General features: G+C 52.6%; 1 protein-coding gene across 4 annotated transcripts in view; it reads left to right on the forward strand.

The window, feature by feature from the left end:
* SHC1 (SHC adaptor protein 1) overlaps positions 1 to 21,958 on the forward strand; it is a 46,897-nt gene that overhangs the window by 9,435 nt on the left and 15,504 nt on the right. For 2 of the 4 annotated variants that reach the window (XM_081173605.1, XM_081173606.1), the window contains exons 2-6: positions 488 to 541; positions 8,956 to 9,117; positions 15,088 to 15,158; positions 18,270 to 18,333; positions 21,027 to 21,146. In XM_081173605.1, the coding sequence (XP_081029731.1) occupies positions 530 to 541; positions 8,956 to 9,117; positions 15,088 to 15,158; positions 18,270 to 18,333; positions 21,027 to 21,146 (429 nt within the window). In that variant the 5' untranslated portion in view covers positions 488 to 529. Of the gene's footprint in view, positions 1 to 487; positions 542 to 7,389; positions 9,118 to 15,087; positions 15,159 to 18,269; positions 18,334 to 21,026; positions 21,147 to 21,958 lie in introns of those variants that run through there. The other 2 variants (XM_081173607.1, XM_081173604.1) reach the window with 2 other exon arrangements.

Consider the following 21,958-nt stretch of genomic DNA (forward strand, 5'->3'; position numbering starts at 1 on the left):
GCTTTCCAAGGCAGCTTTGAGCAGGGTTGGGAGCAGAGTCGTCTCCCTGATGACATCTGCTCTGCAATACAGTGGTACCTCGGGTTACATACGCTTCAGGTTACATAGGCTTCAGGTTACAGACTCTGTTAACCCAGAAATAGTACCTCCGATTAAGAACTTTGCTTCAGGATGAGAACAGAAATCATGCTCCGGTGGCGCGGCAGCAGCAGGAGGCCCCATTAGCTAAAGTGGTGCTTCAGTTTAAGAACAGTTTCAGGTTAAGAACGGACCTCTGGAACGAATTAAGTACTTAACCTGAGGTACCACTGTACTGTCCCATGGACACCCCCAAACCTCCTGAGCCTGCACAGAGCGGTTTCCTGCTTCTTTCATGTGAGCGTTTCCCAGCGTTCCCTGATTCCCAGACCCCACCCCACCCTGCTTTCCAGCATACGCCATGGCTCAGACTGTCCTGGCTAATTCCCTCTTTGTCACTGAACCGCAGGTCTCATTCCCAAGAAGAGGGGTCCTCCGGCATCTGCCTGTGATGGAGTACACGGTAAGGCCGGCTGCCTCTCCCTTTCCTGGGTGTGGTGGAGGGCTGGCTGGCTGGCTGCAACGGTGGCAGGTCAGCCCTCTGTGTCCCCTCCAGTCCCTCTCTTCCCGGTGGCGTTGATCGTGGTCTCTCTTCATTCATTCATTTTATTTGCTTTTCCACACACGGGGGGGGGGGGGAGAATCACACTCGAAAAGGCTTGCAGCAGAAAGCAGGGGTGCATTTCAAAATCAACCCTGGAAAAACAATTTCATACCAACATAATAAAGCAACAACTCAACAGCAAATATCACAGCCCGCAAAACAATAGCAGCATTTCAATACTATACAGTGGTACCTCTGGATACGAACGGGATCCTTTCCGGAGCCCTGTTCGCATCCTGAAGTAAACATAACACGCGACTGCACATGCATGGGTCGTGTTTCACTGCTTCCGCACATGCGCGTGACATCATTTTGAGCGTCAGCGCATGCGCGAGTGGCGAAACCTGGAAGTAACGCACTCCATTACTTCCAGGTTGTCAGGGAGCGCAACCCGAAAATACTTAACTTGAAGCTACTTTAACCCAAGGTATGACTGTAGTTATAACCAAGTTACATTAACAGCATTCAGAAATAGCAAGGGAGCTTGACAGTCTCACCTTGGTCCTAGGAACACCTCACCTGTGAAGTCGCTCGCTGTCAGTCCCCTGCAGCAACTTGCAAACAGTGTTAGAAACTCAGATATACAAGCTAGGTGCCAAATGGCTCCTTAAACCAAGGTTGCATGGAATGTCTAGTTGCCATCTTGGGGCAAGACGGGTCTAAAGTCTTATTTTTCAGATGACTGACTAACTGTGATTGATTCTCAGTTAAATATCTGGCTAGTTGAGATGACAACCTTGAGCTTTGAGAACTTAGAAGCCCCTTGATCCAGGGACAGTGCACATATATATTGGCCTATTCTGGGGTGGTTGTTTTTTTAAATTAATCTTTATTGGTTTAAAATCAACACATACACACAAAGAACATTTAGGAAAAAAAGCAAAGAAGAAAACAAAAAGCAGACAAAGAAATAGCAAAATTATACAAAATAAAAAATATACAATATATATTGACCCATTCTGAACTCTTTTTCTTTATGGTGGCACGGACCATTCATAACGTAGGGATATTCTTCACAACTGGGAGCAGGGCAGAGGGGTGGGGTGAGTGAAGCCAAGCTACAATAATTAATTACGTTTGTCATTGCTTGTGCTCAGGCTGCACAGAAAAAGCATTTTGGTTCTCAATATTCTTTCCGATTGTGCAGATAAAATATAACTGATAGAATTCTACAGGATGAGGTATCAGTGTGTGAAAAAAGTCCTGATCCGAAGATCTCCAGGCTTGCACCTCCAGATGGTGGAGACACCAGCCGCCATCCTGGCACCCAGGCATCTTCCCTTGATCGCAAGTGGTCAATAGCCAGGTGCAAAATGTGCATGGCGCATTTCAAACACGGCTTCCAAAGCTGGAAACAGCCCCCCCCCCCATTTTTCTGCTCTTCCTCTGATCAGGGGATATGGCAGCATACAAGCTTTCCTAGGCCGGTGGGAGTTGTAGTTCAGCAGCACCCGGAGGGCCAAAGGCCAAAGGTTCCCTGCGCCTGGCGCATGTTATCAAGGGAGACGGCAAGGCATGAATCTAGGGAGGTGGGAGCCTGTGACCTTTCTGATGCTCCGTGCATGTTATCCTGACCTAATAGCACAGAAATTTATAACTGGGGCAGAAACGAAATGGAAATTTATACCAGTAATTGGGGCCAAGTCCCTAACCCAGTCACAAACTGAAAGTGGGTTGCAAAGTTTGTGCAAACGGGTTGCAGGCTTTGCAAGCAAACCCCAAATTATTACTGCATGTGATCTTTAAGGGGCACGGTGAGCACCCCTTACAACTCTTTGTTTTGTTGGTGAATTGTAGTGCTGTTGTTGACTGCCTTTATTGTGGCCAGTACCACCAGAAAAAAACAACGCTCCCTTGATTCTTTGCTGGCTTCCAATGCTCTGCGCTGCAGCGACCCCACCTTGTGGCTAAATGAGAACATCGCTGCTCAGCCCTAAACACTTAACAAAGGAAAACATGTATGGGTGCGAATTTCACAGGGAATTTCACATCCTGCTGCCTGAGATTTGGCAGGTGGTTTCCAGAATGAATATGTGAGCCCCATATGTGAGTTGTCCTCTCTCCCAGTTCTCCCTCTTCTTCAAGGCCTTCTTCCTCCTCTCCAAGACATCTCTGCTTTCTGCCCCCTGTGACCTCCTCTGTCCTTCCCACCCACCTTGCATTTTTTAACCCGCCGGCTAACATTTCTGTCGGCACTCTGATCAGACCGCGGGTCGACCAGTCGGACCACGCTGGCTGTTCAGTCTCACTCATTATTGCCTACACTGGGTTTCAAACGGCAAGTTTCCCACCTGGAGATCTTGTGGGTGGATCCCAGGACCTTTTGCGCCCAAAGTGGGCGCTCTGCCAACGAGCTGTGGTCCATCTCCTAGTAACAGAAGTTCCTAGCCATCATGGTTTGGAAAAAGCAGAAGTCCCGGGCTCTAAGGAAGTCAGATTATCCTCCACCAGGGCCAGGGCCTTCTCAGTGATGGCTCCGACCTGGTGGAATGCTCTGTCCCATGAGACCAGGGCCCTTCAGGATTTAACTTCCTTCCGCAGGGCCTGTAAGACAGAGCTATTCCACCTGGCTTTCTATCTGAATTTAGCCTGATCTTTTATTCCCCCCCCTCCCCTTTTTATGAAGATTACCCGCTCTGGGATCCCACAGCTAATTCTCCCCTGGTCTCCTCGCTGGCCCAAATAGGACTAATTTAGCCAGCTAGCCCTGGTGACCATCTAATGTTTATTGGATGGATTCCCCCCCTAAATTGATTTTTGATTGTTATTCACATTTTATACCGTCTTTTATGCTGTTTTTGTTGCATCAATTCAGTGTTTTAAATTTGTTGTTAGCCGCCCTGAGCCCGGTTTTCTGAACCGGGAAGGGCAGGGTATGAATAAAAATTTATTTATTTATGATTTAAACAGTAGCAACTTTCTGGGGTTCTGGGCAGAGACACCCTGAAGAATTGAACCTGCGACTTTCTGCACCCAGAGCTGGTGCTCTTAACCACTGAGTGCTTGCCCCTTCCCCCTTAGCCTTATGGTAGGAGAAGCCCCTCTCCAGGAAAACTTTATCCCCGGACAAGAAACCACCTAGAAGGGCCAGGCTGCTGCGGAAATGGCTGCTCTTTCCGCCCCCTCCCAAAGCCCCTATAGGAACAAGGCCCAGAGGGGCCTCCCGCACAGGGTGTGCCTTCCTGCCTCCTACTGGCCCCCAGGGTCCTTGAACTGGGGCCGAGAGGCCAAAGGCACATCCGCTAGCCTTGTTTGGGGAGGGAGAGCATTATTTAACCTTCCCTCCTCCTCCCGCTTCTTCCCTCTTTCAGGTCTTTGGGGGTCTCATGATCCTGCCTCCCTCTTTCTTTCGGAGGAAGGAGCCCACGGGTGAAACTCTGCCTCCTTCCTCCCCCTGAAAGCTTCCTTTTTTATTTATTTAAAGGAACTGGTTCCAGTTCACAGTCCAATGTGTTTAAAAGAAAAGGAACTTCCACCCCCACCCCCACCCCCAGTTCATGTTTGTCCCTTTGCAGGACGAACCGGATCAGTTCGTGTTCCGTTCGGGGGGGGGGGGAGGCCAACCAAAATGATCGGGGGGGGGGGGAGAGGAATAATGTTAGTCAGAGATGAGGAGACAGAAGGTGATTAAATTTATGCATGCCACGGAGAAAGTGGATTGAGCAAAAGTTTTTCCTCCCTCTCTTATAACGCTCAAACTCTCAGGGATGCCCAATGAAGCTGAAAGTTGGATGGTTCAGCACAGATGAAGTACTTCTTCGTGCAGCGTACAGAATTCCTTCCCATAAGAGGCAGAGATGGCCACCAGCTTGAACCCTGGCCTCTCCCTGATCAGAGGCTTAAAAAATTTAAAACACACACACACACACACACACACACACACACACACACTGTGTGTTTAATGGTTTAATTTCTTTTTCCTGATAATTTTGAACTTTCATCTTAAAGGCCCAAATCATATATATACAGTGGTACCTCTGGATGCGAATGGGATCCATTCCGGAGCCCTGTTCGCATCCTGAAGCGAACGCAACCCGTGTCTGCGCGTGTGTGGGTCGCAATTTGCCCCTTCCGCGCATGTGTGTGACGTCATTTTGAGCACCTGCGCATGCGCGAGTGGCGAAACCTGGAAGTAACGTGCTCCATTTCTTCCGGGTCGCCGTGGAGCACAACCCGAAAAGGCTTAATCTGAAGCGACTTCAACCCGAGCTAAGACTGTGTGTGTGTGTGTGTGTGTACACATACACATACACGTACACACACAAATACAAATACACACACAGAGTAAGAGATGAACTAGAAATTGTTCCAAGCTTTGCCCCCAAATGGACTTAATCAGTTCCCCCAGCGATTTGGTGAACTTCACCCAAGCGTTGCCTCCTCTTCCACCTGGGCTTTTGACCCCTTACGAAATACCAGCACCTAGCGTGTATGTCTGTCTTTCTAACACTGTGACCGGCCTGATCCCGCAGCCAGGCTCGTCATCTTAGAGGACTACTGCAATGCGCTTTACGTGGGGCTACCTTTGAAGGTGACCCGGGAACTACATCTAACCCAGAACACAACAGCTAGACTGGTGACTGGGAGTGGTCGCCGAGACCACATAACACCGGTCTTGAAAGACCTACATTGGCTCCCAGTACGTTTCCGAGCACAATTCAAAGTGCTGGTGTTGACCTTTAAAGCCCTAAACGGCCTCGGCCCAGTATACCTGAAGGAGCGTCTCCACCCCCATCGTTCTGCCCAGACACCGAGGTCCAGCGCCGAGGGCCTTCTGGCGGTTCCCTCATTGCGAGAAGCAAAGCTACAGGGAACCAGGCAGAGGGCCTTTTCGGTGGTGGCGCCCGCCCTGTGGAACGCCTTCCCATCAGATGTCAAAACGATAAACAGCTACCTGACATTCAGAAGACATCTTAAGGCAGACCTGTTCAGGGAAGTTTTTAATGTATGAAATTTTAGTGTTTTTTGGTTTCTATGGAAGCCGCCCAGAGTGGCTGGGGAAACCCAGCCAGATGGGCGGGGTACAAATAATAAATTATTATTATTATTATTATTCCCATGAGTGGCAGGGAGGGAAGGAGGGCTCTTGCCTGTGGACTTCCTGGAGGAATCTGATTAGCCCCTGTCAGAACAGAATGCTGGGTTCCAGCGGGCCTTTGACCTGATACCAGGAGCCGGGCTCTTCTGATGTTCTTGCACACATAGCAGTACAGTGGTACCTCAGGTTACATACGCTTCAGGTTACAGACTCCGCTAACCCAGAAATAGTACCTCGGGTTAAGAACTTTGCTGATGAGAACAGAAATCGTGCTCCGGCGGCACAGCGTCAGCAGAAGGCCACCTTAGCTAAAGTGATGCTCCAGGTTAAGAACAGTTTCAGGTTAAGAACGGACCTCTGGAACGAATTAAGTACTTAACGCGAGGTACCACTGTATTGTTGATCATAGGCCATGCTGGCTGATGGGAGTTGTAGTCTTAACATCTGAATGGCACAAACTCAGAGAATCCTAGAATTGTAAAGTTGCAAGGGACCCAAAGGATCATCCACTCCAACTTCACCCTGCAAAACAACAGCAGCAACTTGGCGAAGGCTGGTTTATACCTTCCTCCTGGAGTGAGGGAATTCGGTGCTTAATTATAGGATTAAAAACTGGGATTTTAAAAATGCAGGTTAGCATGCATTTGCCGGCGGAGTGGGTGGGTTTTGTGAGTAGTGCAGCTTGACTCTGTGGGCTTCAATGCCTAGGAGCTCGCAAACCTTTGTCTAACAGCTAATCTTGTTATTGGATCCTGCCCCCCATTTTTATTGTGGGGATTTATAGTGGTGATTTCGAGAATTGCTTTGTGTGTCTGGAATCGTTGTGACGAAAGGAACGCTCTAGCGCTAAGAGACCGAGGCTACAAGCGGAACCCACCTTTATCTGGGGGGAAGCCCCCTTGGATTCGGCGAGACTTGCTTCTGAGTAGGCCTAGGTGGGGCGGCAGCCTGAGTTGTGTGTGAAGCTTGACTGTCCTTTCGAATCTTGCTTCTTGCAGATTACCTGGACAAAGCCCTCCGTTGCCCCCCTCTCTCTCTCTCTCTCTCTCTCTTTCTCTGTCCAGGTGCAAGGAAATTAACAGTGGCCTACCTTGCGGGGTGTTATGTCAACTTTTATATCCTAAAGCATTAACTAAGAAAGAGGGAGGGTGGGTTCCCCTATGCCATAAAGAACTCCATGTAAAACCAGAGGTGTTTTGTCAAGTCAGGAGTGTGGATTCAGATGAGGAGTGGCCCATATTAGATGAGGACCCACCTTGCTCTGCAACCGGTCCCCATTCTCTCCTCTTCACCCCCTGCTCTTCCTTCCTGTGCCCTGCCTCCCCCCTCTCCCCCTGTGCTCTTCCCACCCCACCCCTCCTCCAGCCTAGCTGCCGGAAAAACCTCCCTTCGCTTCCCTGTGCAACCACTGACCTTGATTTTCACAAGTGTTTGTGTGCTACCGCTCCAGCTCTCTTCCCCCACAAGGCCCCACCTCCCTCCCTCCGCATTTTATTATACAGATGCCTTGTCTTCCTTTCCGCACATGGGGGGGGGGCAGAAGCCAAGCTCTTGTGAGTCAGCACTGCCCTACCATTGGCAGTGGGGGCTTGGCCTCTCTCTCTCTCTCTCTCTCTCTCTCATTCCACCGCGCACCCCCCCCACCCGCCCGCACCCGCGCCCGCCTCTTCCCCAGAACGGGAGCCGCAGTCACTTAGAGCCCAGCAGAGATTGCGAGCAGGATGCGGTAGCAATTAGTGTCTCTCTGCTCTGGAAGCAGCAACAGCAGCAGCAGCGACTGCAGCCGGGAAGAGGGGAGGAGGAGGTGTGGGGAGAAGAGCCCAGATCGGGGCTACTTGCTGGTTCCCGAAAGCAAGGGGGACTCGGATTCCGCCTTCGCCCCTTTGACCAGCCGGGTGCAGGGGGGGCCACCACCCGTTTCCCCCTCCTCTTCGGCTCCCAGCGTGTTCCCAGACCTCCATCTCTCCGAGAGAGGCAGGCCGGTGTCTGCCCACTGATTGACACGTGGGCTTCCGTGACTTCACAGAGGAGCCTTGTTCGGTTCCTGGCAGACCCTGCGGCCGCGCCACCTCTCCGGTCCCTGCCAAGCTGGGCCCAGCTGGAAGGCGCTCCAGGGCCTCCCTGCTCTTGGATAATAATTTTTCTCCTTTTCAATACATCTATATACATTGCGCATCCGTTCAGCGGAGCGGCAGGCGAGCTCGAGACCAGAGCATCCGCCGTTCTGGACGTCGTCGACCGCTTTCTGCATCTCAGTTGTCTTTTTTTCCTCTCTCTCTCTCCTGGGCTGTGTGAGACCTGGTGGCGGGGCGTGAGGTGCCTGTGGCCAAGAGGACGTGACAGGACCTTTGGCAGGCAGCCCCGGGGCAGGGCGGCCGTTCCACAGGTGGCGTGACGGCTCTCCAGGGCGTGTGCCAGCCACTCCTCCCTCCCGGCCATCGCTCCGGCTTCAGGGACTAGCCGGCGGCCTCTCCCTCTTCCTCTGGAGCGCAGCAAAGCTGTCCAAGGGTCGCTGGTCATCTGGCGGCGTTGTCAGGGGGCGGGGGGCACGGAGCAACATCTGCGCCCTGTGACGACGACGGTCTTTCACCTGTGGCACAGTGTCCCTGCTTCCGCTGCCCTTCTTGTGCCAGCACCTCTCTTCTCCGCAGCCATGCCTACAGGGGGCCGGACAGGAGTCGTCTCGCTCGGATCCGTTCTGACTTTCGTGGGCTCCTGAGTTTGGTGCCAGGCCCGCACACCCTCGCCATCTCCTGCTTCTCAACCCCCCCCCCGGCGCCTTGCTTTCGTCCCGTCTCCTCCGCCGGTTTGGGGCATGGATCTGCTGCAAAAGAGCAAATACAACCACTTGCGCAATGACTCCCTTTCCTCCCTGGAGGAGGGCTCTGTGGTGGCCGATGGGGACTCTCCCATGGACCCCCTGGTGGCAGCCCCCTCCCTGCCCAGCTCGCTGTCCTCCTCCTCGCTCAGCCCCATTCTCCCCCTGGGCGAGCTGTCGTCCGAGTCGGAAGACAGCCCCACCACCCTGTGCTCCTTCTTCCCCAAGATGGCCAACCTGAAGCTCGCCAACCCGGCCACTCTGCTCAGCCTCCGTGCCTTCTCCAAGGAGGCGGGCAGCTCTGGGGAGCATCCGCCGCCAGCGGCACCACCACCACCTCCTCCTCCCCCCCTCGCTCCTGTCGCTGCCTCGACTCCCTTCCCGGACTCAGCGGGGACTGTCGGTCTCTATTCCCAGGATATGAACAAGTTGGGCTGCGCCAAGAGGATGCGGGTGGAAGGCGGCCAGCTGGGGGGAGACGAGTGGACACGGCACGGCAGCTTCGTCAACAAGCCCAGCCGGGGCTGGCTGCACCCTGACGACAAGGTGATGGGCCCCGGAGTCTCCTACCTCGTCCGGGTAAGTGAGCGGCGATCGCGGGGGGCGGTAGGTAGTTCAAGGCATTTGTGGGTGCAGCGGTCTGGCAGCAAGTCCCAATCGCTGGGAACCCTGATTGGTTGGGACGCGTATCTCGGCCAGGGATGGGGAACCTAGTGGTCTTCTAGATGTTGCTGGACTCCAACTCCCATTTGGCTGTGCTGGCCAGGATCAAAAGGGGTCAGAGTCCAGTGGCACGTGGAGGGGCCAGCCCGCCATGGAGTCGCTGGTTGGCAACTAGCAGGGTCAGTATGGGAAAGTGGGTGAAGAGCTTTTCTCCCCTTCCTAGTTCAGCATGTTACTTGGGGTGCACTGATTGGCCGTAGCTGCCTTTTCCCTCTTTCACATACCCCTCTGTTGCTGTGGGGTGGGGGGATAGTTGATCCCACTGAGAGAGGGGCTTGGATTTGATCTTGGGGGTCTTCAGCTGCCAAGACCTAATGTGCAGGGGACATACTTTGCTGAAGTACGTCTGTGTGTTTGTGTGTGTGTTGGCAGTGCCTCTTGAGCTAAGAAAACAGCGCCTCTCCAGAGCATACAGAAAGCCTCTTTTCCATAGCTGGGAACAGGGTAGGTGCTTCCACGTGGAGAGAGGGTGTGCATGACCTACATAAGTTGGGAGAGGGCTGTCGCTCCGCAGCAGAGCATTGACTCTGCGTGGAGAAAGAAGGCATCTCTGGGTAGGGCTGGGGGGGGGACTGTCCCTTCTGAAGCCCTAGAGAGCAGCTGCTGCCATTCAGCACAGACAGTAATGACCTAGATGATCTAATGGTGTGATTCTATATGAGGCAGCTTTTGAATTCGGCTTCGCATCTTTCTTGGTTCCTAGGAGGACAGTGGCTTGAAGGTGGAACCACTGCTTTGCATGCAGAAAGTTCCAGATTCAATCCCCAAGGGTTGTCTCCTGGAATGTCCGTTGCCAAAAACCCCGGAGAGCCGCTGCCAGTTGGTATCGATACTGCAGAGCTAGGTTGACTGACTCTGTATAAGGCAGCTTCCTATATCTATACAACGCAGGTCAGGGCATCAATGCTATGAGGAAAGCAACCTGCTGCATCAATCCCCAGCATCTCCAGGTAGAATCATGAGGACTAGAATCTTCCTGTCCCTTTTCAGAGGCAGGGCTATAACTTGACTGAGGGAGCACATGCAGCGTTAGAAACTCAGACATACAAGCTAGACAACAAATGGCTCCTTAAACCAAGGTTGCAGGCGCCAAAACGTAACGTCTAGTTGCCATTTTGGGGCAAGACGGGTCTAAAGTCTTGTTTTTCAGATGATTGACTGACTGTGATTGATTCTCAGCTAAGCATCTGGCTAGTTCAAATGTCAACCCTGAGCTAGGTTAAGAGCTTTGAGAACTAAAAGAAGAAAAGTCGCTTGACCCAGGGACAGTCCACATATATATTGGCCTCTTTTTCTTAATGGTGACTGCTGCTCCTGCTGCTCAGGCTGCACAAAAAAAGCATTTTGGTTCCAGAAATTCATTCCGATTGTACAGATAAAATATAAAGGATAGAATTCTACAGGATGGGGTGCTAGTGTGTGAAAACAGTCCAGATCCAAGGATTTACAGATGGCGGAGATGTCAGGCACCATCCAGGCATCTTCACTTGGTCACAAGTGGTTGAAAGCCAGGTGCAAAATGCGCCTGGATAATTTCGAACACGGAGCACGTGCCTCACACACGGATGGTCTCCGTTACCAGCATCTCCAGGTAGAGCAGGGAATATCCCCTGCCTGAAACCCCAGAGAACTGCTGCCAGCCAGTGTAGACAGCATTGAGCCAGATGGACCAGTGATCTGAGTCTCTGTCTGAGGCAGCTTCCTATCTTAACTTGTCATTTCGAGTCGGGAGCTGTTGAAAAGGCCACCGAGGAGAGTTCCTGCTGTTCTCTTCAGCCCTCCTCCCCGTCTCCCAAGGCAGGCAGCGCTGCAGAGAATCCTGAGCAGGGGCCACATCTTACTCTGGCCTCTTTGTGCAGAGATTGGGGGGGGGGGACACACACAGCCCCTTTCGCCCTTTTCTCCCCGCAGAGGCTGCCAGCCATGGCTGCGATGGTGTGGCCTCCCTGGCAGGCATCTGTCCCGGGTCTTCTGCTCTGCCACATGATTGCTTCTGACAAGTGTGCGCCCGAGCGTCCATCCCCCGGGCCACAGCGCACATGCGCCAGGCGCATCGAGTCGGCCGGCATTCCTCTTCCACTTCCCCCGCCCCCCTTCCAAGCCTCTGGCTGTGATAACCGCCAGCCCCAGATCTCTGCTTTGGGAGGCTGGGGCATCCCTCTGTGGTTTGGCGGAGTCCAGGGATTGGTCAGCCCATTGCTGCTGGTCCAGGTGTGCGCCGGAGGAGACCTCTGAATCTTCATGCTGCTTGCAAGCTGCTCGGAAGCTGAGATTATCTGGCAGGAAGGTCGTTCCACCCACCCACCTGCCCCAGGTAAATGGTAGGTCTTGGTGATGTCTTGATCCATCGCCCAGGACTGGTTTGAGGGCCTGAGCATGATGGCACTTTCACCCACGATGTACCACCAGGTGAAGGTTCCAGTGCGCTCTGGCCCTCAAACTGAGGGAGGAATAAGCTGCAAGGCACCGTGGCTGATGGAGCCCCTTTTTCCCTCAGCGCGCTGGGTGCTAGTGGTGGAAGGACTTCTGCCAGCGCCTTGCATGTGGAGGAACCAGCCCCGCAAGGCTGATATTGTCACTGCTCCCGCCGAGGAAGTTGAGGCGGTTTCACCTTGGTGCCTCGTGGGGCCGGGCCCAACGCAGCTTGTTCCTCCCACCGCTTTGCAACGCTGCAGTGTATCACTGTATCGCGATGTCTGGCTTGTGTTTGGCCCAGCTCTAGTGAACGGAACAGGCTGCCTTGCATGTAAAGCGCAACCAGAAATGCTAAATAAACATTCCCCTGATGGCGTGCAGAGTGCATACCTTGCTGTTCCCCCATTGCGTGGTCTGAAGTTGAGTCCGAACTGTCGAGTCAGACCATTGCTCCACCAAGCTTAGTATTGTCACACTGGCTAGCAGCAGCTCCAAGGTTTCAGGCAGGGGTATTTTCCCCAGTCCTACTCGGAGGTGCCGTTGGGGATTGAACTTGAGAAATTCTACAAGTGAAGCAGATGCTTTACGACTGAGCTGTCCCCCTTTCCCTGAAAATAAACCAAGATTCTAGTCCTCATGTTTCTGATTCAATAGGAACATAGGAAGCAGCCTTATAGCAAGTTCGTCCATCTCACTCTGGATTGTCTACACTGACCGGCAGCAGCTCTCCGGGGTATTTCCCCAGCCCTACCTGGAAATGCTGAGGATTGAACCCGATACACCTTCTGCATACAGAGCAGATGCCCTACTGCTACCCAGACTCCTTTTAACGCCACACTGCACCTTTCCCCCAACCCTGGACTTGAGCCTCACTGAAACCTTTGTCTGGTGAGGGGCACACAGCCGTGGCACTGGGGGTGTCTTTGCCCTCGGTGCCCCAGTGCCGACTCTGTACAGAGAACGATTGGTTGTACCCTTAACGGGAGAAGGTAAGCAGTAGGATCCGGATCTCCAGTCCATGTTTTCTCGACCACCATTGCTGGTACAAGACAGGAAGGGGCCGGTTTTCCAACCCCCCCCCCTTTTCCTCCCCCTGCCCTTATTTCCTTTCGGATTTATGCGGAAACAAATTCACACGCAAACCCCTGCAACCCACCCAGGGGAACGCCTCCTTTCATGCTCCTTGCCTGCGTCCTGCTGTGATCTCCAGGGTCCGTTTCAAGACTGATGTCTTGGAGGCAGCTGTGGCTTGGTGGCAGGACACATGCTTGGCTTGCATAATGTCCCATGTTTAATTCTTGCCATCTCCACATCGGGCTGGCAGAGGTGCCCTGCCTGAAACCATGGAGAGCTGCTGTCAGTCAGTGTTGACAGTGCTGAGCTCGATGGACCAATGTGTTCCTGTCGATTCAGCATCGTGAGGACTGGAATCTTACATTTATTTTTAAGGAAGGCCATAGCCCAGGGGCAGAGCATCTGCTTTGCTTGCGGAACGCTTGATCCCCGGCATCTCCAGGTAGGGCTGGCTATGTCCTCCTCTGCCTGAAACCCTGGAGAGCTGCTGCCAGTCAGGGTAGACAGTATTGAGCTGGATGAACATCTGATCTGACTCGGCGCAAGGCAGCTTCCTGATTTCCGAATCGCCGCTCCGCTACAGAGACCGAGCCTTAAGCGTCCTTGTCTTAACCTACTCCGTAGGGTGGAGACTCGGCAAGAGGACAAGTTTGCTGCCTCTGAGTGCCGGGGAGGGTGGCAGAGGATTGGAAGACGAACAGTGCCCTGAGAGCGTTCAGAGACAGGGTCTGGCGAGCAACACTTGCGTTGCCACTTCCCCTTCTCTGACTCATACTGGTAGCCTCGCCTCGCCTTGCTGGCGTCGCTGAAGTCTTTGTGTCTTCCCACCGCACACAGCCGGCCTGGCAGGTGCCCAGTGGCACATCCTGTGCCAGCTGCTTGCCCCTTCCGCCCTCTTTGCTGTCGGTTCTTCAGCCCAGCTGGCGATTGTGCCAACGGATCTCTCCTGTTCCCTGTTCCACGAGCAGCAACAGAAAGGCTGCGGCTCGGTCGGCCTTGCATCCAGAAGGTCCCAGGTAGGGCTGGGAGAGACTCCTTTTCTGAAACCCCGGACTGCTGCTGCCGGACAGTGCAAACAATACTAGATGGATGGACCCAATGGTCCGAGGCAGCTTCCTGTGTTGCTAACCAGCTGGAAACGCCACTTTGTGATCAGGACCAGGAGAGGCTCTTTCTCACAGGCTCTGCTGTGTGTGTGTGTGTGTGTGTGTGTGTGTGTGTGTGTTTCTCTGGGTGTAGAAACTAGCTCACTGCACAGAGGTACAATTCCTCCACCCACTTCTGAGATGAGTCGGGTTGGTGAGGAGTCACGGGTCTCTCCCCGTCCCACTGCGACAAGCTCCCATCCCGCCTGGTCTCCCAGAACCAGAAGAGGCATGAAAAGGGCAGAGTGGTGGCAGGCTGCATGCAGGCACAGTTTCTGATTGCTTGGGGAAATCCCTGAAGAGAAGGGGGCTTAGGCAGCTGGGGGGAGACAGGGACTTTCAGTCTGGGCAATTAATAATAATAATAAGTTTTATTTATACCCCGCCCTCCCCAGCCAAGACCGGGCTTAGGGCGGCTAACACCAGGTATAAAAACCAATTGATTAAAATACAACTTAAAAACAATTTTAAAATACAACATTAAAATGCAGCCTCATTTCAGTAGAAACTCAAATCAAAAACTTTTTGGGGATGAAAACATCAAATCTTCACCAAGGCCAACTATCCAGCCTGGTCCTACGTGGGCTAGAAAAAAGCCAGGGAAGTCCCCAAATAGGAGGAGAAAAGATTCATGGGGGGAAGACCGACCAGGGATAAGCTGCTGTGCTCACTAGGCCTGACTGTCAGCCAGTAAATACTGTGGTTTTACTAATAGAGTGAGCTCCAATTTCGGTGTGATTTACTGCTGGCTCGCTGTACGATAGGAGGTGGCCTGGAATTGGGCCTTCTCTGTGGCAGCCCCCTAAGTTCTAGAATTCCCTCCCTGCAAAGGAGCGAGCCTCTGGCATTCCCACTATACAGCCTTTGACCCCTGAGATGGTTGTTTCCGGGGCCCATCGCCCTATTCCTATGGCTGCATTTGGCATTAAATCGTCGTCGCCCTCCCTGGGACCTGCTGGCGGAGGATAGAAAATAAATTCAGTGATGGTGGTGATGACTAATAACACTGCAGCTTGGAAGTCTTCCAGGGCCCCTACCTGTCCTCTTGTTCCCTTAGGAAAAAAAGGGGAGGTGAGCAGGGTGGAGGTGGAAGAATTGATCCATAATACGTGGATGATGGGGATGAGGGTGAATGAGAACAGAGGGGACTTTGGGACCTAACAGGCTCTCCCATTCTTCCTTCTCCCATCAGTACATGGGCTGCGTGGAAGTTCTCCAATCCATGCGGGCTCTCGACTTCAACACAAGAACTCAAGTCACAAGGTGAGCTGCGCAGTCATCCGGAGGCCGGGGATGGTGTGGGGGACAGGGGAGGTCGGACAGGATAGTTATGTTGTGCCGCCGCACAGGCTGCAATCCATCACTCAGGGTCACTGACTTTTTGGCTCCAGAGGAATGCAAGGAATCCGCTGGAAAACCACCAAAGGAGGAAGGCTCAGAGCCCTGGGATTGGTGGTGAGGCGACGATGCAAGTGGTCAGAGGGAGAAGACCAGAAAGAGGAGGTGTCGGAAGAGGAAAAGGTCACAGGGTTTAGTGAGCTGGAAGAGTCGGTGGCAGAAAGGAGTCCAGAATCGGAGGCAGGAGAGTGGGATGAGGGAGGCCAAGAGGTGGAGATAAGTCAGGCTGGTGAAGAGTCACAGGTGTCTCTCCCACCCGCTGTGACAAGCTCCCTTCCCCACTTGTCTCCCAGAACCAGAAGAGGCATGAAAAGAGCGGAGGAGAGGTTGGCTGCACACAGGCTCTCAGTCTCCGATTGCTTGGAAAAAAACCCTGGGGAGGAGGGGGCTTAGGCAGCTGTGAGAAGGCGGGAACCTACAACTGCTTCATGGGGGCAAGATGAATTGCTGTTCTCATTAAGTCCGACACTCCTATTCAGACTCTGTTTTTTGCTAATAAAGAGTTAACTCCAACTCACTTGGGTGATTGACTGCTGCCTCGCTCCTGTCACTCACTAACTCTTAAAGCAGAAACGCTGTAAGCTTTGAGAGGATGTGTCCCATTGTGTCTCTGCGTGAGTTGCCACTCTGGGCTTACTTCCTTTCCATATCTGCCTGTGTGTGTGTGTGCACAGAATTCTGCTGTACCTCTGCACCGTACTGGGTATGGCTGCATAGGGAGCATTGAGACGATCAAGACACATGTCTCTGCATGAGGCTTGTCTCATGTGTCTCTGCATGAGTTGCTGCTTTGTGTTTGTCTCCTTCCAATCTGCATTTTCTCGGTGGAGGTCATTTAGCTTGACGGTGTGATCCGATAGTCTTTCCGGCCCTCAGAGGAGGCTGCCTGTTGTATCTCTGGATGAGTTCCTGCCCCGGGTTTCCTCCTGCCATCCGGCACCTGTTGGGGAGCTGATTTTGTGGTGCCTCTGCATCGGCTGTGTCTTGGCTCAGCCAGTCACTCCCAATGCAGAAACACTGTGGAATTACCCACTGTCCGGGGAGGCTGCCTGTTGTGCCTCTGCATGGGACACTGTCCTTCCAACCAGGCTTTGCTGGGGGCCAAATAATTCTGTGATGCCTTTTCATCGGCTCAACCTCTTGTCCCAGTGCAGAAACGATGTAGAGTCACCCACCATTAAAGGAGGTTACCTGTTGTGTCTCTGGGCGAGGTGCTGCCAAGTCATTCTGTGTTGCATCTGCATCGGATGCAAACTGGGCCCTTGGTGGAGCAAGATAATCTGCGTCTCCCCCACCCCTGTTAATTAAATCCCAAGAACCAAGCCTGTAATACCCGAGACTCAGTAATAATATTAATAATAATTTTATTATTTGTACTCCACCCATCTGATTGGCTTGCCCCAGCCACTCTGGCCTTGGGAAGGCAAAACCGGTTGCAGAGGCCAGCAGAGAGGCAGGCTGCTCCAGCTCATATCCTTAGCAGCAGCAGGAAATAGTTAAAGCTGAGTTGGAGGGGGAGCAGAGAGGTGTGTGTGTGTGTGTGTGTGTGTGTGTGCGCGCGCGCGCACTGTAAGCCTGTCCATTACCGGGCAGACGCAGGGTCTGGAAAAAGGTGACCGGAGGGAGCAGCCAGCAGGAGATGGAAAGGCTTCAGCAGCCAGGCCTCAAGCCTGCCATCAGCGGCCGGCGTTGTTTTTTTTTAATAAAAAAAAATTTAATCCGCTAAAGACAGGAAGCGTTTATACAGCATCATCAAATATTAACAGCTCTCGCTCGATTTCTTCCCCCACGTCCTCTTCCATCCTTGCTCTGCTACCAAGGAGCCGGGAGACACACAAACAAAACACAAACAAAACACAAACACACTGTGTGTGTTTGTGTGTGCATGGGCTGTCTGCAGGGGCCACATGTGGCTCTTTAGCCGGCCCTCGGGACCACACACCCCTCGCCAGGCCACACCCCCCCAATCCGCCTTGCTTTGCATCCTCTTTGGGTGTTCTTTCCTGCCCGGAAGGCGTCCTTGAGCTCTCGCTTGCGTGGAAGGGTGACCGACGGATGTGTGATGTGCGTGTGTGTTTAGAAACTTCTCGACTCTGGGGTGGCTGGCAACGTAGCCTGCTGGGCGAAGGAAGCAGAGCAGTGACAGGGCAGTGTCTCGTCCAGAGGTGCCCTCCCTTGAAGGTGAAGGGACCCCTGACCATTAGGTCCAGTCGTGGCCGGCTCTGGGGTTGCGGCGCTCATCTCGCTTTATTGGCCGAGGGAGCCGGCGTACAGCTTCCGGGTCATGTGGCCAGCAGGACTAAGCCGCTTCTGGCGAACCAGAGCAATGCACAGAAATGCCGTTTACCTTCCCGCCGGAGCGGTACCTATTTATCTACTTGCACTTTGACGTGCTTTCGAACTGCTAGGTTGGCAGGAGCAGGGACCGAGCAACGGGAGCTCACCCCGTTGCGGGGATTCGAACCGCCGACCTCCTGATCGGCCAGCCCTAGGCTCTGTGGTTTAACCCACAGCGCCACCTGTGTCCCATGTGCCCTCACTTAACGGCGGGCAATTCCACAGTGCTTCTGCACCGGGAGCGATCGGTTGAGCCGATGCACACCTGACATAACAATACAACGACAGGTAGAGAGTCCTAAGAACCTGGGAAGAGCCCTTGTGGGCGAATCCAGCAGCCCGTCTGGTCCAACACCCTCTTATTTATTTAATTTATATACCGCCCTTCATCCAAAGAAGTCAGGGTGGTTGGCCCATGCTGGGAAAACAGGCTGCTCGACATGATGACAGGTCTTTGTCCTGTTCCGGAAGGGCAGTTCAATGAAAGAAAATGGGTGAGGGTTCAGGTGAGCTCGTCTGCCACTTTTTACCAGTATATACTGGAGATTTCAGGGGGATGGATAAGCCTCCGGGTCCCTTCCAGCTCCACAATTCTAAGATTCTATACACCCATCCCTCATTTCTCTCCTCTTCCTCCAGGGAGGCTATCGGCCTTGTCTGTGAAGCTGTGCCTGGAGCCAAGGGAGCCGTTCGCAGGAGAAAGGTGAGGTGGACAGAGAATACTTCATTGTTTTTCTCTTTGGCTGTCTGTGGTCAAAATTCGCCCCGTACATCTCAAGAGCTGCGACGCCACTTTGAAACTATCATGGCTTTTCCCCAAAATACGGTGGTACCTCGGTTTACTAACTTAAACCGTTCCGGAAGTCCATTCTTAAACCGAAACCGTTCTTAAACCGAAGGCGCGCTTTCCCTAATGAGGCCTCCAGCCACTGGTGCCCTTTCACCCTTCGGCTTCCGTTCTTAGACCGAGGTAAAGTTCACAAACCAGGGCGCTACTTCCGGTTTTGCGGAGTTCGTAAAGCAAATCGTTCGTAAGCAGGACTGTTCTTAAACCGAGGTGCCACTGTATTCTGGGAGCTGCCGCTCATTGCGGGTGCTGAGAATTGTTAGGAAGCTTCCCTCTTCCTCTCCCAGAGCTACAATTCCCAGAGGTCCCTAGGAAACGGGATTGATTGTTAAACCACTCTGGGAATTGCCAGGTAAGGGAAAATAAAAGGAAAAGGAAAGTTCCCAGGTGAGAGCTGGGACGGTCCACCACTTTCTGTGTGAGACAAGGGTTGAGAGCTACTTTTGAGAGAGAACGCTGCGTTTTCTCTTTCTCTGCTTTTTAAATTTTTATTTGGATTAATTTCCTTTATCTTAACCGTATCACGAAAAAGCTTTAATAAAATCTTGCCAGACTGTATGTTGCCTTGTGTGCAGCTACAAATTGGATTCCTCACGCAAGACAGCCTTCCACGGTAATCCAGTGGTAATCCACTCTCCTTTCAGTGCAGTTCGTGGATATAGTATACTGCGGCAGAGAGAATGAGTTACAACTGCTCCAGTCTATTAGGGTATGATTCTGGGACCACCCTACAATATTTCACATATTCAAGGGTGTAACTTGTAAAAATGTCTGTTCTTTTAACCTATCACTATTTTCCTGAAATGGGGGAAACCCCCCACTGGGAATTGTTATCTCTGGGAGGGCAACAGGAGTGGACTGGGTCTCCTAACGATCCACAGCGCCCTTAAAAATGACAGATACCTTTGGGGAAGCCGTGGCTGTTTATATTGGCATTGCGGTGGTTTAAATCTGTAGTTTGAACAAGGCCTAGTAGTCTGTGCAAAGATCCCCAAGCAAGCAAGGCAGAACCAACCACAGAGGGCAGAATAACTCTTAAGGGTTTGTTTGGATAAAAGGAGCTGGTGTGAGGATGCGTTCAGCACACCCCAGCTGGAACAGCAACACTCCTAGAGTGTGAGATGCGTGAGAGCCGCGCGTGCTTTTCAGGAAAGCTTGCACATGTGTCTGTGCATGATTTGATTTGAGGTCTCCAGCCTCGGCCCCCCCTTTCCCCCTCAGGCTGGGAAATGGGGACCGAGTTGCTGCAATAAAGGCCCGGCGCAGGCGAGGCTGATCAATAGATAACCATAACAGCCCGTCTAATGGACGCGGAGGAAAGTGGAGGGGCATGCGCAGGGTGGGGAGGTGAGGGGGCTGTTTGGTCATCAGCCCATCTCCCTTTTGTTCCTTCTGCCCTTCCCAGACTCGCTCTTGCCTCTTCCCACTGTGCACCCTTCTCCCTGATCTCTTAGGAACATATTAGGAGCTGATTGATTGATTGATTGATTGATTGATTGCCAGCTTAGTTATGTCTGCGTTGGCTGGCAGCAGCTCTCCAGGGGTTCAAGCAGGGTTCTCTGCCCAGCCCTGTCACCTGCCTTCCTGCCTTAGTTAACAGCCAATCCCAGGGGTCCTTGGCCCTGGCTCCGCCTACTGTGGGCCTCCCACCCCCCAGTCCCAATGGCTACCAGTCACCCTTCCCGAATAGGCTTGGGTCTTAGGAACACAGGGAGCTGCCTGATACACAGAAATAAAGATCCTAGTCCTCATGGTTTTGAACAAGCAGCTGCTTTTAAATAGAGCCTGCCCTATTCTGAGCCATACCATTGGTCCACCTAGCTTAGTATTGTCCGCACTGGCTGGCAGCAGATCTCTAGGATTTCAGATTTCAGTCGAGGGCTGGATGGAGACCTTTAGAGGCCCTAAGCACTTAAAGGGTTTTGGTGCCCCCATAGATCTAATTCAAAACAGAACCAATAATAAACCGTAAAATAATTTTGTGATTTTTCGAAATGAAATGAAACCTACGGCAAGATGGAAAACGATGTGTGTTTTTGTATACTTCCACTTGGTTTATATTTGAAAAGTCTTCTTCTGCTTTTTCTAATTGCGAAGCCTTTGATCAGATCCTTACGTAACACATCTGCTTCTATACTTAGTAGAGGTAAGGCATCCAGCCTGCTTTGTTGCACAGTAGTTCTGTTGGGATTTTTAATATGCTTCAACTGAGAAAATGGAACACGCAGCCGAGCAATTTGTGACCGTTAATGTTAGAAATCTGGCAGTGGAAAATTTCTGTGGTGCTCCCCACTTTCTCTTGATGCCCTAAGCACATGCTAATTTTGCTGATTGGTTAACCCAGACCTGTTTCAGGCCCCATAGCTCAGTGCCCTGTAGAAGTGCCCGGGTTCAATCCCTGGGAATCCTGGGGTGCTTTACGGAGAAGGGCCATCACTCCGTGATGGAGCATGTGGCTTGCACACAGAATGTCCCAGGTTCAGTCCTAGGCTTCTCCGGCCGGCGCTGCTGCTAACGTCCTTGGGGTGCGTCTCCCTCCCTCTCGACAGCCCTGCGGCCGCTCACTGAACTCCATCCTCGGCAAGAGCAACCTGAAGTTTGCCGGCATGCCAATCACGCTCACCATCTCCACCAGCAGCCTCAACCTCATGGCGTCTGACTGTAAACAGGTGAGGAGATATCTTCCCTCCCAACCTCCTCCTCTGGGACACACTGTTTAGGGTGGATACTTGACGGACGGGTGTTGAGGATCGTGGGCTTAGACAGCCTTCCTCCTTGCCGTTTGTGACCCTCCAGATGTTGCTGGTCTACAGTTCCCTTTGTCCCTTGACCATTGGCCATGTTAGTCCAGCAACATCTCTGTATCCCTGCTTCACATGCATTTAATGCGTGATCCCTGATTGGCTGGGACATGCATCTAAGGCAAGGCTGAGGAACCTGCCAGGCATTGCTGGGCTCCAACTCTCATTGTTCCTGACCACTGGCTGGGGCTGATGGGAGTTGGAGTCCAGCAACATCTGGAGGGTCAGACGTTCCCTATCCCTGAACTGGACCACTGTTTGCCTTCTCTAAGCTCTGATCACATTCCTGTCTTCTTCCAATGTGGGGAAGGGGAACTTGCATCCCTTCCAGCTACTGCTAGGCCACATCGGCCATCAACCATTGGCCATGCTAACTGCGTATGGGGTGCTTCCCAGACATGGAATGCACACAGCAAAGAGTTAACTCTGCCCGGACGCTGAGGTCCAGTGCCGAGGGCCTTTTGGCAGTTCTCTCAATGTGAGAAGCAAAGCTACAGGGAACCAGGCAGAGGGCCTTCTCGGTAGTGGCGCCCGCCCTGAGGAACGCCCTCCCATCAGATGTCAAAGAGATAAACAACTACCTGACATTCAGAAGATAATCTGAAGGCAGCCCTGTTCAGGGAAGTTTTTAATGTGTGACATTTTGATGTATTTTTAATCTTTGTTGGAAGCCGCCCATA

The sequence above is a fragment of the Podarcis bocagei genome (genome assembly GCF_964188305.1).
Source record: "Podarcis bocagei genome assembly, chromosome: 16".
Taxonomy (NCBI): Eukaryota; Metazoa; Chordata; class Lepidosauria; order Squamata; family Lacertidae; genus Podarcis; species Podarcis bocagei.